This window comes from Echinops telfairi, unplaced genomic scaffold, assembly GCF_000313985.2.
Source record: "Echinops telfairi isolate 266 unplaced genomic scaffold, ASM31398v2 ScPeMD7_7421;HRSCAF=8459, whole genome shotgun sequence".
Classification (NCBI taxonomy): domain Eukaryota; kingdom Metazoa; phylum Chordata; class Mammalia; order Afrosoricida; family Tenrecidae; genus Echinops; species Echinops telfairi.
In genome coordinates this window covers 10,375,533-10,393,484 of record NW_022111321.1, presented here as the reverse complement: position 1 = coordinate 10,393,484, position 17,952 = coordinate 10,375,533, and the positions used below count along the sequence as shown (strand labels likewise).

At 43.1% G+C, this 17,952-nt stretch overlaps 1 protein-coding gene across 1 annotated transcript in view; it reads right to left on the bottom strand.

Moving 5' to 3' along the window:
- Positions 1–9,449: 9,449 nt before the first annotated feature.
- The window catches only part of ARHGAP42 (Rho GTPase activating protein 42), a 248,484-nt gene continuing 239,981 nt past the window's right edge, over positions 9,450–17,952 (bottom strand). Inside the window, exons 23-24 of the mRNA XM_030887682.2 lie at positions 12,363–12,442; positions 9,450–12,198 (exon numbers count right to left, since the gene is read on the bottom strand). Coding sequence (XP_030743542.1) covers positions 12,110–12,198; positions 12,363–12,442 — 169 coding nt within the window. The 3' untranslated portion in view covers positions 9,450–12,109. The remainder of the gene's footprint in view (positions 12,199–12,362; positions 12,443–17,952) is intronic.

Genomic DNA, 17,952 nt, shown 5'->3' with positions numbered 1-17,952 from the left:
TTTATATTTTTACACTTGTCCTTCCTTATTACTGCAGTTCTTGCCAAGTCTGCCACGAATGGGCAATGCCTATTTTCTGAGGTTAACATAAGGAACTAATAACAGTAACAAGTGTTTATTGAGGACTATTTAATGTAATGCTAATTATCTATTTCATAGATAATTTCATATTACCTTCATGCTAATGGTTAGGGAAAAAAGGGATTGAGATAGTTAAGGTTTATTGTGCCAACCTGGCCGATAAACACATGTGGGATTAATTGAGCCTCACCTTTCTAGTTTTCGGGTCTCTTGCTTTCTGATGGTCGGACCAGGGCGCAGCTGCATTAGCCAGTTCCCTATTTCAGCTGGCAAGGCGCACTTCCTGCAACACATCCCTGAGGAGAAGCCACCTGGACCTACCCCAATGCAGCCCTGGGTGCTGGAGCAGCTGTGTGGAGACCCCTGCCAGCACTGAGATGCTTACACATTCACTGATTTGGCTTTCCTCCTGCAGTTGGCATCATTGCATGTGTTTTGTGAGATGGAAGAGGCTTTGTGGATTGGTTTCAGACATATGGGCTAATGTTGGACTTGTGGGCTTGGGCAGTACTGGGTTGGGATGCTTTCTTGATGTGCACTTACCCTTTATATAAAACTCTTTCTTATATACATATGAGTTTCTGTGGATTTGTTTCCCTAGTTTACCCAGACTAACAGGGATGTTTGGAAAATCAAGATTCAAATCTCGAAAACACAACTTCAGAGTCTCACGACGACTTTATATATTTCTTATTGATAAGGTAAGTGCAGCCCAGTCAACATTTGACTCAAGAAACTCCACGTTCCTTGAAACCTTGCTTATTCATCTGCCCTAAAGCATTTTCTAGGCGGTCATGTTTTGGGGTTGGGAGGGTTGGAGCACCAACCTTCCAGTAGCAGCCAGCACTTAACCACTAGTTGTTCCCTATATGCCCTGCCTAGATATTATACTGACACAGGCTAAAACCTTTTATACCGGTGACTCCTAGGAAGAAAAAAATTAAAGCAGGAGACTGATAAACCTGTAGACACCTGTGTTAGACAGGGTTCTCTAGAGAGACAAAACCAGATTCTTAATAATTTTACATATACTTATACAGATAGAGAGATAACACAAGAAATAAATAGTTAATTAAATTATAAAGCAGTACAAATGGCTTGGTTCAACTCACTTGCGTGCGACAGCTGTGAGACACTGACAGTCCTTCAAGTCTTGAGGGCCGCCAGGTAGTCCTCTGTAGAGCAATTCAAGCTATCCCAGCACAGGCAGCAAACAGCAAGGCAGGTCACCAACAGTCAGGTCACCAACAGTCAGTCCCCAGCTCACGAGATGTAAATTCCAATGGTGTGGCGAAGCAGGCCTTGAAGGAACCTCAAATTACAGCGACACAGTCCACGGGCTAGGTGTCCCACAGGTAGTGTGGCTTGCAAATTGAGGCACAGAACAAGCAAGGCAGCCGCACAAAGAGCAAGAGCCAAGAAAGGCGTGGCTTGCTGAGCCATTTATCTCTCCACCCTTCAATTAATCCCACATGTGTTTATTGGCCAGGTTGGCACAATAAACAACCTCAACACCGTATCCTTAGAGAGAACAGCATTTCCGTATCATTTAATTACTGAAACGTGTCTCCTGTTGAATGAAGAGCTAAGTAACTTCTGTGGAGACCCATCTTAGAAACCCAATACCTGAAGCCGAGGTCTAGAACCTAGAAGCATCAGCCTCCAAGATGCCTGTCCCCTCCTTGCTTTCGCAATGCCTCCTCCATACCCTCTAATCGCCTCCGTCTGCTTCAGAAACCAATGGTCCCACACCACGGGGAACCTGGGTTTTCACAGAGCTGGTAGTAACACCAGGCCCTGAGGGGCACCACAGCAGAAAGATGGGTGTCTGGGCCCACCCGGAGGCACCGTGGGAGAAAGGCCCGCAGTTTGTTCCTCACAGCCACGGCCTGCAACACCCCGTGGAGCTCGATTCTACTCAGCAAGAAAATCAACTCTATAGCAATTTTTTTATTTGTTTGTTTTTGTATAGTTCTGATGGCATAGTGATTAAGAGTTGGGCTGCTAACTGTAAGATCAACAATTCGAAACCACCAATCATTCTATGGGAGAAGACCAGACCTTTCTACTCCTGCCAAGAGTTACGGTCTCTCAGAAACCCTGCCCTAGAGGGTTGCTCTGAGTTGGAATTGACTTGAGAGCAGGGAGTTTGGGGTATCAGCAATCCCACATGTTGCTGCCAATTTAGCTGAATGACTCTGCAGTGGCTTCTTGGTTGATAAAGCAACTTTAACTCAATGTTTCTCCTTCTACTTCATTTACCATTTATCATTTTAGACCCAGTATTTGTTCACCTTTTATTTCTATACAAAAAAACAACCATGAAGATTTTCCTCTGATAGAGACCAAATTCCCTTTCCTTCTTACTATTCCTATCAAAGATATTCTAGGTTTATTCTTGGTTCTCTTCTTGCACATTAGTGCTACTTGACCCTGACCTTTTGGTGGACCCAGACAACTACATTCCAGATAGCCTCTTAAAGATCCCATCTTGCTGGAGGAAGACATTACAGAAGGCTCAAATACACCCGCCCGCCCACCCACCCCACAGTATTTTTCATGCCCTTTTCCACTTCGGGTGGCTCTCAGACTTGACTCTCCAAGATCTCTTGCTGTCAGGAACCTCCCCCCAGCAGGCTGTGGTCAGTGTCCCCCTCCAGGAAGCAGCTTGTTGTGCCATGCTATCTTGAATTCGTATCTGATTTCAAAATCAGCCTCAAATTCCCTAAAACTCACTACAGCCAATGTGCCTGTTCTAGATGGCCTCCTTCGTGGTCTTGCTCTTCCCGGTCATATCTAAGCTTCCTTACTTTGCCCACAGTCGGACTTCCTTCTCATTGTTCCAGAGAAATATGCAGCTTCTGTTCAATACCTTGCAATTCTGCGGAGCTCTCCTGTTTGTCAGCAGCTTCTGTGCTCAGAACACAGCCAGAAATATATATATATATGTATATTATATATATATATAATAGAGCCTATTACTTGTGGGGTCAACGAGGCAACTGCACTGGTGGCAAGAGCCTGAGGTTTTTGCACGAGTTTCCTCAACAACTAGAAGTAAATGAGGACATGACGCTCTGCTGAAGTAGACTCAAAGGTCATAAATGGGTCGTCTGCTCATGACATCAGGGACTGTGTTGCTTGAGCCAACAAAAGATCTCTTAAATATATTTTTTTAAAACCCTTACCAAGATTGTGAAAACAGATTACACATAAGTACTGGCATCTCTTAAAATGAAAAAAAAAAAAAAAAGGAGAGGCTATCTCGGCCTGAATTTCTGCCTGGCAGCATAGCCCCATAGTTATTCCTCCTGCAAGGTCAGTCGGTTGACCTGAGCTTTGAAGCTTAGTCTGTTTAGTGTTAAACAGATCCTTTCTCAACGATCTTGGAAGGATCAAGCTGCCCTCAAGTAAATGCTCATCCTACCTTGCCCGGAGCTGGGCCTTTGCGGGGACAAACATCCCATCCACAGGTTTTAGCCAATATGCAGTCATCAGCTACTCAGCTCTGCGGGGTTGGGGACAAGGAGGTGGGTCAAATATGAGAACGAAATTTGGGGGAACGTGATCATAAATATGGGTCCTCTTCCTTGGAGAAAAGTGTGCACTTAAGGACTCAGAGCATTTAATCTAAACCCAGGGAATTCACAGACTCTCCCCTCCCCCCACAAAGTCTATCTTTGGAACGCGGGTTAGTGTTCCTGAGCTTATGAAAGCAAGCAAGCGATCTATGAACATACTGTAATCCGCAGGAGGCCCAAGAGAAGCGTGCCAAGGTCAGTTCCTAGAGTTACCATTCCTTTCTATCCATTCACCAGTGAGCTTAGGCAGGAACTTGAACTTCTGACAGCCTCTGCCCACCTCGGCTGTCATCTCTGAGCCTCTGCCCACCTCGGCTGTCATCTCTGAGCCTTCCCCGCACTCGACGGAGATCTGCGCCACGTTTGATTCCCTAAATGACTCACTCATCCCAAGAAGTGACCAGTCGTGTCAGTTGGACCTCTGCGGTGAGTCATTTCCTTGTTGACGCACGACGGCCTCCCCAGCCCCCATCGCTGCTCGGCCACCTCCGTGCACAAATGCACCGCACACGCACGCATGCACATCCACACCGCCTCTCCGTCTGGGCTTGGAATGTAAATCTGTTCACATCCCGCTCCTCCCATACCGTCCCTCATTGTCCTCAGACAGGCCTTGCTGCCGTCAGTCCTGTGTATGTTCACGTCTGACCTTCCACTACCCCAGGCCACCATGCCTGCGCAAGTGGTGTCCAACTTCCCCGGCCACCCACATCGACATTTAACCCAGCAAAACCCCGTCCAAGGGTAAGTCGATCGGTCTTTGTTGACGTCCTTATGCTCGATGCCCAGTTAAGATGGTTTGAGTTGCGTTTTGTTGTTTGGGGTCAAATGTCTTGGATCTCCACTGGCTTCCTTTTCTTCCCCAAACTCTGGGGCCGATGGGTGCTCATTTCGCACTTTATACCTGATCGCCACTATCGCGCTCAACTCCACAGGGACTATGGTTCTCACTTATGGTGAGATCTTTGCAACGAAATAGGAATTCCTCAAGAGCAGACTGTTTGTTGTTTACATCACTCGCAACTAGAAAATGGTTTGTGAACATTGTGAGTTGAACGAATGAAGTCCTGAATGAAAGACGAAATGCAGCCCAGCTCAGCCTTTATCCACTGCTGCTTTGTTCCCCCTCACTCCCTAGCTCCAGTCCCTCTTTGAGCCCCTCCCCCTGTGTCAGGGGAATTCTGACCTGTTACACGGAGCCCTCTTCCTCCAGCTCCCACTGCAGTCCAAACATAATGGACCCACACCGTCAGCTGCCCCGGTACAATCACTTCTTTCTATAAATCCAATGTTCTACTAGGAACTCGTTAATTACCCCCCTCACCCTTTTTTTGTGCCATTACCAAGGTAAAGCATCCTTTCTCTTCACGTCCACTTTGTGCAATCCGTTCTGGTGTTGAGATTTCATCAGACACCCAGTCCTCGTTTATCCGCATGGTTAGGTCCAAAAGACCAGGTAGTTATTTGAAAAATTGGTATTATATCATGAAATCAGATAATAAAATGGAGAATGACTACATCATTATATAACTTGCAAATTTCATTATTCTATTATGGCCAAACCACTGAGAGCCATGGCCCAGTCAGGTTCACACAAAACCGCCACCTTCACGGCCACTGTGACTTTGGCCTTGCACCTAGGTGTGCTCTACTGCACTGTTAATGCACAAAATACGCAAATGGGTGTTTTTTAAAAAAAAACTATTGTCAGAAATTCAAGGTCATATGAGCAGGTGTATCACATTTAATGAATTTTGCAGTATGCTTCCCCCAATGAACTTCTTGAAAAGAGAAATAATGAAATAATATCTTATTCAGGATTTCCAGTGACTTATTCAGATTTGGGATGCAGGCTCTATAATTATCTGCTGAGACTTCTAAACGCTGACGGGATTTTACTTGTGAGAGCCAGACCAAGGTCTTCCAGGCTCACTTGGACACACCCCTGTGCGACGACGGGGTGCACACGCCCTCTGCTGAGACAGCCCATTCTGATTTCAGAAGCTTCCTCACCTAAATATCCACCTTTGTGATTTCTTCCAAGTGGTGTAATATTTTGGCCTTCAGAGTAACAAGAAATGAGTTTAATCTTTTCATTCCCTTTTTAATATATATATACAAAACAGTGGTCATTTCAACATTCTTTACCGATGGGTTAGATTTGCATATTTTTCCATCACCCTTAACCAAAGCTCAATGTCTCATAACATTAAGTTCTCCTTTCTCCCTCCCTCGAGGTTGTCCCTGGTAACTAATAATGAACTTCATGATCTCTTTACTTGAATTTTTTCTTTAGTACTTTCAGCTTGAGATATGCTGATTGTTTTGTTTTTCTAATGCAAGTATTTGCATATTTTAATATTTTACTTTGTCTTCTTGAGCTGCCCTTTGAAATGCTCTGTTCAGCTCTTTTACTTCATTCTTTCTTCTATTTGCTTTAGCTACTTTGTGGTGAAGAACAAGTTTCAGTGTCATTTCTGATATCCTTTGATCTTTCCATTGCCTGTGTTCACGTGAAAGTTGGATATTGAATAAGGAGGACCAAAGAAGTGAGGCACTTAAATATTCTGCTTAATCATATTGGAATTGATTCCATTTTTCCCCTCAACAGATCTTGTATCATAAATGTATCATTTGAGCAGACCAGGCTGTATGCAGTATGTAAGGCTTAACTTTGATCAGTTGATTTGCTGCAGTTCAATAATCCATTTAGTAATACAAAATTCATATGCAATTTTCTTCCTTTGACAAAAAAGCAAAATTTTAATAAGAAGTTAAATATTGACCCAGAAGGTACTGCAAAGACAGACAACATTGTATGCTGATACGGCTTCTGTCGCACATTTATAAGCTTTTGCAAGTGCATATTATATTTATGTGTAAGCCTCCAGGCCTTTTAGATTTGGTGTTTGTTTTTTTGCCCATTTACCATTTTCTTCTCTAGATACTTATGTTATTGAAGGGCACCAGCTTTAACATTTCTCTGTTCCTTCCCAGTGCCAGCTTGTCAAGAACGTGTCCCCTGGGATTTGCCCTTCATCCACACCCCAGATGACCTGCCACAGTACTCTACTCTTTGGGTTTTCTTTGTGTGTGTGTGTGTTTTTCCCATAAACAAACCCAAAGCAAATGCCCTTCAACACAGCAGGCTCCCAAGTACAAAGACAAAATTAAAATATGCTTACAGTGTTTATTTTTAAAATATTTAGAATACAATGTAAAAATACATGGAAAATATTGTGTCATTTTACATTAGATCAAACACAAGGCTATTTACATGTTTGTGTATGTGTGAGTTCATATCTATGCATATACATATATACATATGAAGACACCCACAAAGTGCACACATAAATACGTACACTAAAAAATAATCACAAAATGCAATACGATTAATTGATGACAATCATTTTCATCACCTTTATTAATTTGTCATGCTAATGACTGCAAGGAAACTCCTAGTATTGAAATATAACATTGAAATATCTCCATGTTACATAAACCTTAGTTCCTCAAATCTTTAAAGAATAGAAATAGGACTCAAGTAAAAACCAAGTCCTCTTCCCTGCCAAAGTCTCTATTTGTAAGGATTTCCTCTCAGAATTCAAGAAGACTCTTGACATCAGACTTTAGTGTTCCGGAGCATCTCAGATTTTAGGCATACGTCATTTGTAGGCAGCGTTCTTAGAGCAACCCGGTGGGTGGGTGCCATTCTCTGTGAAAGGAAGTTGGCTGAGGACACAGAAGTGGATATAAAAGCTCTAATGTGCTGCCATCTACAGAAAGTGCACACTGGTCATCGAAGAGACAGGGAGCAGATTCAAGACGGGCTTGAGTAGGTCTTATACTGGAAGGGGGACAGCCACGGAAGCACTGCTGGAAGTTGGCAGACGGCACCAAAGGGACAGAGTGGTCATCGAATGAAGGTGGTCTTGGCAGCCACCTTGGTCCTCGCCTCCCTACAACTGGTGGGTAGCCCTGATGGAGAACGCGTATGTATCTAGTAACTGAAAACAGCCCCTGCTTTGGGGAGCTCGGTCGGTGAGCACAGATTTCATATTCTTCCTGTACCACTGAAACCTGTTGACCTGATCTTCGCATGTCCCTCGTAAATTCCTGGGGAGCAATGCTGGCCTACTGGGCTCCTAACACATTCTAAACATTGGCCTAGGATGTGCAGAGCAGTTTTTCTCAAAATGTTGGTGGGATGCTGTCAACATTTTCATTTGGGATTTCTTATTTAAAGCCAAAGGTTAAATTGCCCTAAACAAACAAACAAAAGGAAGAAAAAAAGAAAAACTCGGCACAGCAGATTATAATCCTTTCAATGTTCATGACAGCCACAAGCTTGCATTTTCCAGAGATGACCATCAAGCAGAACATGCATATTAGGAGCAGGGAACACATGCTACCGCAGCATGGCTGCAGTGTTTGTGCTGGGAAGACCTGGGACTCTTTGATCAATATGGTTAGTCTATGGAAAAATAGCAGACATATACTAAGGTGATTAGCGTCATTTTGGAAAAACGTGTTGATTTTGAAAAGTAACGACAACAAAAATGGTAGGAAGATCAAATATAAATTTCCATTCTGAGTGGGACATCTTAAGGGAACAATACCGTCCAGATAATAGTCAAGCTTTTGCTGTGCAACCCCCCCACCCCCCCAACCTTGGGGTTCTACCCAGGGATGTTAAGTTATGGAAACAGCTAAAAATGAAAAGCAGAATATAAAACCAAAGAATACAATCTTTTCCTAACATGAACTGACTCTGTAGGCAATGAAGCATGAATCTTGTAGGGGTGTCTGATGCTAATCAAGACAACCTACATGCGTGACTCGGGGCAGACTATCAATTGAAGTGGTGTGGGAAATCCAAAAGGCTCTTCTAAGCCAACACCTATGTGAGTGATAGACAGCCTTCTGACTTCCAACACAGACTTGAAGGATCAGGCTAGAGTGTAAGATTCATTTTCCTGACAGTGGATTCTTAGAAAACATGCCAGGGTGTTTAAAATTCAATAACATATCATAAGATAAAAGGAAAGATCATTATGTTAGTCTTTTTTCTAATTGGAAAACTACACTTTTGGTTGTCTCCCATCATTCCTGTACAAGCGCGCAGTGCACGCTGGCTGAGAAACGTGGTTACGTCCCTGCCCATCACAAAGCGTAGACAACCAGTGCAGGGAGCATAGCCGCTCCCATCACACAAAAAGAAGTGGCATTCCCCACGTGCTGGGGACTTTACAAGAACATAAGGATCATTTTACTTTTCGGATAATTACACATAACAGAATAAACACCAAAAATTCTTCAGTTGACTGACCAGTTTTGAAAAAGTTGGTAAACTTATGGTAAAACATAGGAGTCATCTGTTAGATCCGTTTAGGCTCATCAAACTCATCTGCATGTTGATTAGACTGCAGGCAGTGATTAAGTGGAGCATGCGCCTGTGTTTCCTAGGGGAGGACGGGAAGGTTCTGACACGTGTTCACATTGCTTCTAAAGAGCCATGGTCCTGCTAGTGAACGGTTATTAAAAAGAGTAGGACCCTCTTTCAATGCCTGACATATCTGTGTAATGAATATGCATTATGATTTAGTGACAAGTACTGATTTTCTTGATGCTCATACGAACCATGAGTAGGACATTAATTCTACTGATAAGAAACTTTAGCCTGGCTCCTACATCAAGCCCTGGATCCCTTACACACAAACCCAAGATGGAGAGAGAAGACTCAGAGCCACACATTTACAGAATGAAACCGTCAAGCATAAGAACAACTCGGGCAAGTACTTTTGTAGTTTATTTCAGGAGGGCAACCACAGAAAGTACCATCACAATGTATGTGCTACTATGAGACAGAAACAGGCAGACAACGGGCCATTGTTCTTAATGACTTTTTTAAACAAACATCAATGCATTAGTTCACAGGCAACTCAGAAGCAGGCACATGGACTCTGAACGCTGAGATTTCTTTCTGCGACAGCAAGTGGAATCGAGTTGGCTTTTGAGAGAAAACCCATTTGCTTTCAGAGCTTACAATCCAGTGGGATGTCAGACGATGGCAAGGGAGGGTGCCAGATAGGCTAAGAAAGTGGCACATTGGAAAGCCTACCTTCTGTTCCAGCAGAGGGTCACCACGGCATATGCAATGCTGTCACTATTACTAAGGGACATCAGAGATCTCGAGACCAAGATGGTCTAATACCTGATGTACAGAGACCAACAGCAGGAAGTGAAAGAAAAAGACAGACCCTGATGAGATAGTTTTCCATTCCGTGATTCATTGTTATAACAGAATTACTTTTCATTCCTCTACTTCACTGCAGTTCCATTTATTTCTGGTTGTGACTGTTGTTTCTGCATTTTAAACACGCTGATTCATTATTTCATTTCTAATTTTAAAAGCATAAATGTTCTGAGGCATACTTCTATGTGCGGTGCGTGTGTCATTTAACATACTATCTATAGAAACATTCATTTGGAGATTACAGAATAAACTATCATGTACAGAGAGATTCACACAGTCAATACCTGAGTATCTTTACACTGGGGAGCTCCAAAGTGAGACACCACGGCCAGGGCCGTGGCGGGCGATCCATTTGTTTGTGTTGGTTTGCTTTTGAATCTTGCAGGGAAAACAGGCTCCTTGCCACGGGCAGATATGTACAGTGGAAGCAGTGGTTGCTGCGTGACCAGACGGCGTTTACAAATGGGGAGGACGGCGTAATGTCTCTGCTCTATCCATTCAACGAAATTTGTAATCACAGTGGTAAAATCATAAGAGGACATAAAATCATGTACATATTTTAAAAGCTGCTGAAAAGGTGAAACAGTTTTGAACTTGGTGGTTCAAAATGATTTAAGAATCCTATAATTGTGCTTCTATCTGTTTCAACTAAGTATGAGCTTAAGATTGAGAAGCTAGATCTTCCCTCTGGCTGTCTCCAAGCAATATCTCTGACAGCTGTAGGAGAACACCCCAAGCCCCAGTTGGGCCCTCATAAAATACTCTGGGCTGTACACAGTGCCATGTGGAACTTAAGGTAGGGGTGTTCAATGCGACCCGTTCACATGGCTTTGGTGGTAGTGGTGTTGTCATTGGTGCCATTTGAGTCAACGTCAATTCACAGGAACAGAAGGTGGCCCGGCGGGCCCCTTCCTCACAATGACTGCTGTGTTTGAGCCAGTGTTACAGTCACTATGTAAGCCCGTCTACTTTGCCAGGCTGCTGTCTTCCCCAAGCAACTGGCCCCTCTGGTTGACAAGTTCCCCAATGTTTTACTCGCACACTGTTTTACTCTGATTATAATTACAATTTTGTGATGCCCATATACTATTACCAGTAGATGATATGTACATGATTTACCAGTTTATGTGCTCATGCCACAAAAGGTGGTAAAAAAAACTCCCCAAGTTTATGAAGACAGATTTACACACATCCTCTTAAACAGGGGTCAGCATGCTACAGCCCATGAGCCAAATCTGACCCAGCACAGTGTTTGCATGGCCCATGGCCTGAGGATGAGCTTTTACATTTTTTAATTTAAAAAAGCACTGATATCTTGTGATATGAAAATGACATAAAATACCAATTTCCCTGTCCATAAATAAAGTGTGACTGGAACCAGTCATGTGCACTTGGTCGTGTGATGTCTGAGGCTGTGTCTGCAGTACAACAGCGAGCTGAGGCCACAGGGCCCACAGAGCGGAGAGCACTGATTACCAGGCCCCGACAGAAAACCTTTGTCAACCCCTGCTCTACATCCATGGAAGGGATCTGGAATCCCGGAGGAATTTTGTTTACAGCATAATCAGTGTATAACCTAATTTTAATTCATTTACAGACATGATATATACATTAGTCCACTTGAAAAATATCTGTTAGTAAAACAAATAAAAATAAAAGTGTGGTTAAAAAAGGAGAGAGACTTATTTCTTTGAAATGTTTAGGACCAGCAAAACAATCATATATAACAGCAATATATTTTTAAGATAAAAACAATAAGTGAACAGTTTAAATTATTTTTCAAAATAATGATTTCAAGGTTCTACAGAAAATGCCAGGCAGTAAAAGATGGCAAAATTCTTATAACCTTGCCTGATTTCCAAATTTCTGGGCTATAAGATTTAACTCTAAGTGTTTCAGATCCTGTGGCTGTTATGGAAGAAGCATTACATACTACTTGGGGAGGGGTGGTAGAGGGAAGGCAAGATATCTTTAAATAAACTGGCCCCCAAGAGTGGTCAACAACTCAAACTTCGTTTTTCTTCTTCTTTTTCCTTAATAGGGCTACATAGTCTGCTGGTATAGAACTTGATGGAAATCTTGACTGTTTTCATTTAGTGGGCTGGTCCCAATATCTGTGTCAGATAAAATCATAGCACTTATCCTTTGTTACCATGGATACCATGAAGATACTGCCATCCACTAAATAATGTTAGAGGAAGACAACATAATTTTCTGGGACTAGTCCGGTTTTGCCTTCATATGTTGCCTTTAGCCATCCTGGCTCCACTGAGGGGTACACTGGCCAAGAAAGAAAGAAAAAGGAAAGTCACTCAAGTGTGAAGATCTTCAGATAAACAGTTACAAATCTTTCTTGGAGCTTAAGTGTGGCATCACCAGGGCTCCTGACTTCACCCTATGCCACCTTCTTCCTCCACGTGATTATGAAAGACAGGATGACTCACCGTTAGAAAAGATCGCGCCCTGCGGGAAGGACAGCTCATGGCTGTGCTCCGCTTTACAGGAATACATGGCTTTGGCTTGGCTGAAAGATCAAGAAAAAATGGCAAATCCATGAGTCAAGTACATGTACATCAACGGTTGGCAGAGAAGGAGACTCATTCTGGGTTGTCATTGGAGTGTAATGTACATACAGCGAGTGCTCGTGCAAATGTACACACAAGTATGTTTTCACAAACCGAACACACTAGCAGCAGCCAAGTCAAGAGACCCAACGAATTACCAGCACCTCAGGGGAAACCTTGTGTTTCCTTCCATTCCACTGAGCCCTGACTTAAAAGAGGGCTGGTTGTGAAGACTTACCACTGAATTGTTAGGATGCTGCTAAATATGCTGTTTTTATACCTAAATAGGGAACAAAGTTCATAGGTACCTTAAGCATGCCCCTCTCCTGGGCCCCATTATCATTTGTAGAACATCAGGAATGAGAGTTAACAATTTAAATACATATAAGATTACAAGACAGGATAAAAGGAAATAAGGGAAACATTGGAATTAGTCGGCTGGGAAATGGCAATCCAAACTGGCTTTATCATCAGGAAGACAAGCGGGATTGATGGGAAATGGGAAACCAGAGAACAGAGCCACCTTCTAAAAGGGAAAGCTAACATTCAAGCTCCCAACAGCAATGGCCACAGAAGTTCAGCCTCAGCGAGGCCAGAGACTAGTTTTCTAAAAGGAAGCCAGAATTTCAGAGTTTTAAATGCAATCGATAAAACCAAAAAATAAACCAACTCCCCACCAACATGCCAGTCAACACAAAAGTTATTATCTAATCACGAGTTATATCATAGTTACCCTGCAGCTCTCGGGACACAGTGGTTATAGGGCTCCATCAGCCCTTTGAACCGACCAGCTGCTCTGGGGGGTGAAGGATGTAGTCATTTGCTTCCAAAGAGATCACAGCCTTGGACATCCTCTGGGACCATTCTACCTTGTCCTATGAGGTTACTATGAGTCACCGTCGATGGAACAGCAAAGGTTTGGGTTTTGTGCTCCATGTAATTCCATTGGTAGAACTTGGAACAAAGACGGACTGCACTCACTTGTCAGGGTTTATACCAGAACCACCGCCATGAACACCATCTGACCGTTTGGCGTGGCTCTGACCAAATGGTTTCCCAACTTCACACTCTTTTCCTCTTTAGTCCACGTGCAATCAGCGAGAGGGTGGTTTCAAAAAGTCTCATCAGATCAACCCTTCAATTGGTGTCCTACTCTGGCCTACACTACACTACACTACACTACACTACAAGGTCAGTTGCCTACCACTGTCTCTGGCTTCTTCTCAGCGACTACACTCGCCACATTGGCCCTCCCTCTCTTCCTCAAACATGCCAAACTCCTTCCTGCACCAGGGCAGCTGCTCCAGCTGGGCCCTCCGAACAAATGAGACGCCTTCCTCCTGATCTTCCCATGGCTGGGTGCTTAGATTCACCTTGTACGTTTCATGAAGTTAAAAAAGGTCTTTCCTAACCACACAGTCTACCATAGCCGCAACTATCATATCCTCCGTTAACCTTGCACGATCCTACTCTGTCGTTGTGTTATCAGTGATACTTTTGTTATCTTCTTCCCCAATTAGAATGCAATACCCATGAAATTAAGCACACGGCCTCATCCATGTCGGACAATGTCCCTAGTGCCTGGAAGGAGGCTCCTGTTCAGTAGAAACTGTAAACATTTGCTGATGATTGGGGACAAGGAAGGGAAGACGCTCTAGCCTCTTTCTCCCACACAGAATCGTGTAAGGATCCCAGGCACACTTCACCTTTCCTCCCTCGTCAGCTCCGTCAAAGCACCGGGGCTGTGCTGAGTCCCCATGGTTCCTTGTCCGGGGTGGAGCTAGACCTTGCATATTTATCGCCATACTTCCAGAATGAGGCACCCTTATGTCAGGTGCAATTCCCAAAGATGGAAGCTTAGGGAAGAAGATTCTGGGCCTATCCCCAGAGTTGGTTTCCTCTGAGACCAACCTCATACTGCACCTTCAAAAAGGGGATCATGTAGCAGGCAGATCGGGGCGTGACCACTTGCTCACATCATACCACTTTACCAGCAAAGCTCAGTCTAAGGAGGCATTGGGCCCCGAGGAGGACAAGGGCTTGATACAAAAGACTGTGTGTGTGTGTGTGTGTGTGTGTGAATGCACACATGGTCCTGTGTTGGGGGGTTGGAGGAAGAAGATGGGGCTCAGTTATGAAAATTTCTAAGAAACACACTACGGTCACTTGAGTAGAAAGAATAGTAGCTTCTTCCTATGAATCATTTAGTCAAGGGTAGTCATCTGATTTCATAATGGTCTAACTGAAGAGGCAGCGCCGCTTCTCTAAAAATATGGTGATTTTATTTTTTTACAAAAATGTCAAATTTTCTGACAACAAAACTTTCCTTGGAGTAAACATCAAGTCTTACTTCTTTGAGTCACTGATATAAATAATTAAGACAGACATCAGAAAAGTTTCTTTAGTCAAAGAAATAATGAAGATGCAGTATTTGCTATGATGTAATTTTTGAAATTATATCATAAAAGGCAACCAAATTCTTCTCCATTGATATTTCGGACATGGATATTTTCCTTACAGTATTTTACAAGATTAAATTAGGATGAAGGGGCAGGAGGCACATAAAGAATAATTATATAACTAGATGCAATATTGCTGAATGTGTCAAAAGTACACAGCCTGGATTACTAACTGGCTTGACTTTTCAATTGTTTGTGCGTGTGATTAACCAACACCCAAGCTCATGGCTGACGAGTCAATTCCGACTCTATAGGACAGAGTAAAACTGCCGAAGGGCTTGTGGGACTGTGAGTCATGGCCAGTCTGCCTGATCTTCCTCTGTGCTGCGGTGGGCACCTCCAAAACACCGAGCTCAGCGGCTGGGTGATTCACCATGGAAACACCAGGCAGCACAGGGCTGCCCAGATATCATTTCCTTCCACTGAGCTTTGAGCCTGCAGGTGCTGAGCCTTCCAGAGCTGTGAGGATTTACTGCCGATCCGGGAGGGAAGTTTTCTCTCAGGTGCTAATGCTTCCTTTTTCACTGCCTGGGGCTATTGAGAGGATGTGAAAAGAACACAGTCACCTATTGTGCCTTTCTTCAGAAGAGTCTAATATCCCGTTGAAAAGGATTTTTGAAAATCTTGCTTCTTACTGCATAAGAGAACAGCGTAATGAACCCCACACCCCTGAAAGCCACCCCGGCCCTCCTTATCACCAGGAAGATGATCTATCTGCACACAGCTCGCTCCTAATTCTAAACACCCCGTCATGTGGACGAGCAAGGATACAAAGGTTTAATAGGAACCGGGTGAAAAATTCTCTCTTGGTAACTTAACAGGGTCACGATCAGTCAGGATTGACTTAATGGCGCTGGGTACACCTTGATCTTAAGGGAAATAAAAGCCTCACTGAATCAAAGTTGATACTGTGTTTTCACTTAGTAACGAGACAGACAGACAGACACAGACACACACACACACACACCTTGTATATGCTGCGAGAGTTTTACTCCTGAAAGAGGACTGTATGCAAATACAGTTACAAATCTATCGAACCAATTCTATATATCAAAAGAAAAGAAGTCCCAACAGTGTATTCAGTAAAGAATGTAATAAATGACATATTTATTAGATTAATAGATAAGTAGTTATAAATCTAATATTCAAAAATGTTATAGAAACAATATGTAAATGAAGACTTCTATGTAATTGTCCTGTTCCAGTGAATTGATTCCAACTCACAGACCCCTTACCGGACAGAGTAGGACTGCTTTGTGGGACTCTTCGGCCAGCATCCTGACTCCCTGGAGCACGGCCAGTTCCATTCTCTCATGGGGAGGGGGGTTCGAACTGCTCACCTTTGTTTAGCAGTTGAATCACAACCACTATACTAAAAGTGCTCCTTTACTTTTATCTATAATGTCTAACTGCACAACCCTGCAGTAATGACGCATGAATGTACAAAGGGATGCAGAGGTGGACAGCAAAGATGAACAGGTACGGCAGTAGGCTAATGGGACTATGCTCAAACCATGACTATGTTTGGGGAATGATATTTCTGCACACACAAAAAATGCATACCTTTAAAATAGATCAATATCTACCTAAAGAATATGCATACTTTATAATGATGAAATAATAAATTGTGTCATGCCTATAGAATGATGTATTAAATGGTTATTGCAAATAATGCTGTAGAACAACACATGACAATGAAACAGTATTAGGGTGTAAGGCAAGGATCACACAGATAAATTTCTTCTTGGAAAGACTCCCAAACTGACCATGCCGACTTGTCAGCACCCTAAGTTTGCTCCTTGGATAGAGATTGGTTAGGAATTTCCTCAACCTAGTCACACGTTCTTCCCTTAGTTTTTGTCAGTAAGCACTGACCGTTTCTGCTTACATGTTCTTGTGGGCACCAGGGCCTCAATGCTGGAGGGAGGATGTCTATAAAAATGGAGTGTGAGGACTACAGGCTGTTTATGTCAAGGTACAGATACTGCAATCCCATGGAAAATGAAAAGTGAGTAACAGCATACTTTCAGATTTTCTGAAAGGTGTATCTTCCTCATTCATTCTGCAACTTTACTAAGCATCTACTCTGTGCTGGGCAGTACGGCAAAGACAATACTGGTTCAGTGAACCGCACCTGATGGGTTTCATTCCTTTGTCTAGTCTGGTCGAAGGAACCTGCCTCTCAGTAGAGGGGGAGGGTTATTTGTGACCCTTTCAGAGGCTCAGCAAGGTCAAACTGTTTTCACACTAACACTAAAGGCTAGTTGTCTGTTTTTACTGCCATATTCTCAGTAGTGTGCAGCTTAGAGCTTTAGGAGCTGCATAATGTGTGAAGACTTCCTTGTGCTGATGACTAATGGAATCCAAGAGAATCTAATTATTTTCTACTAAGCTTTGTAAGCAGCATGGCCAGAGTGCTCCTTAGACGTAGGGCTGGAGGGAATTTTTCTTACATATTTTGGACATGTGGTCAGGAAAAACCAGTCGCTGGAGAAGGACATTATGGTTGATACAGTGGAGGGGCGGTGAAAGAGAGGAAGGCCTTCTTGGGAGATGGATGGACACAGTGGCTGCACCCATGGGCCCAGGCACCGGAGCAACTGTGAGGACGGCCAGGCAGTGTTTCCTTCTGTTGTGCACAGGGTTGCTAAAGGTTGGAACTGACAAAGCACCTAACAACAAGCCAGAGGAGCTAACAACAAGAAGAAAAGAAAAGATTCTGAAAATTGATTGTGGTGATGACTGCACAACTCTTCTCAATATGGCCGGATAGTCAAATTATATAATAATTAATTAATAAATATGCCTAAAAACTATTAAAAATGTAAGGTAATGACATACTTCTACTGCTTTATTTTGGAAAAAAATCACTGATTTTTATTTTAAAGTACTTGATGTGAGCAGTTTAACCGCTTATTCTTATTTTTAAAAAAATAATTTTATTGGGGGCTTATACAACTCTTATCACAATCCATACATACATCAATTGTGTCAAGCACATTTTTACATTC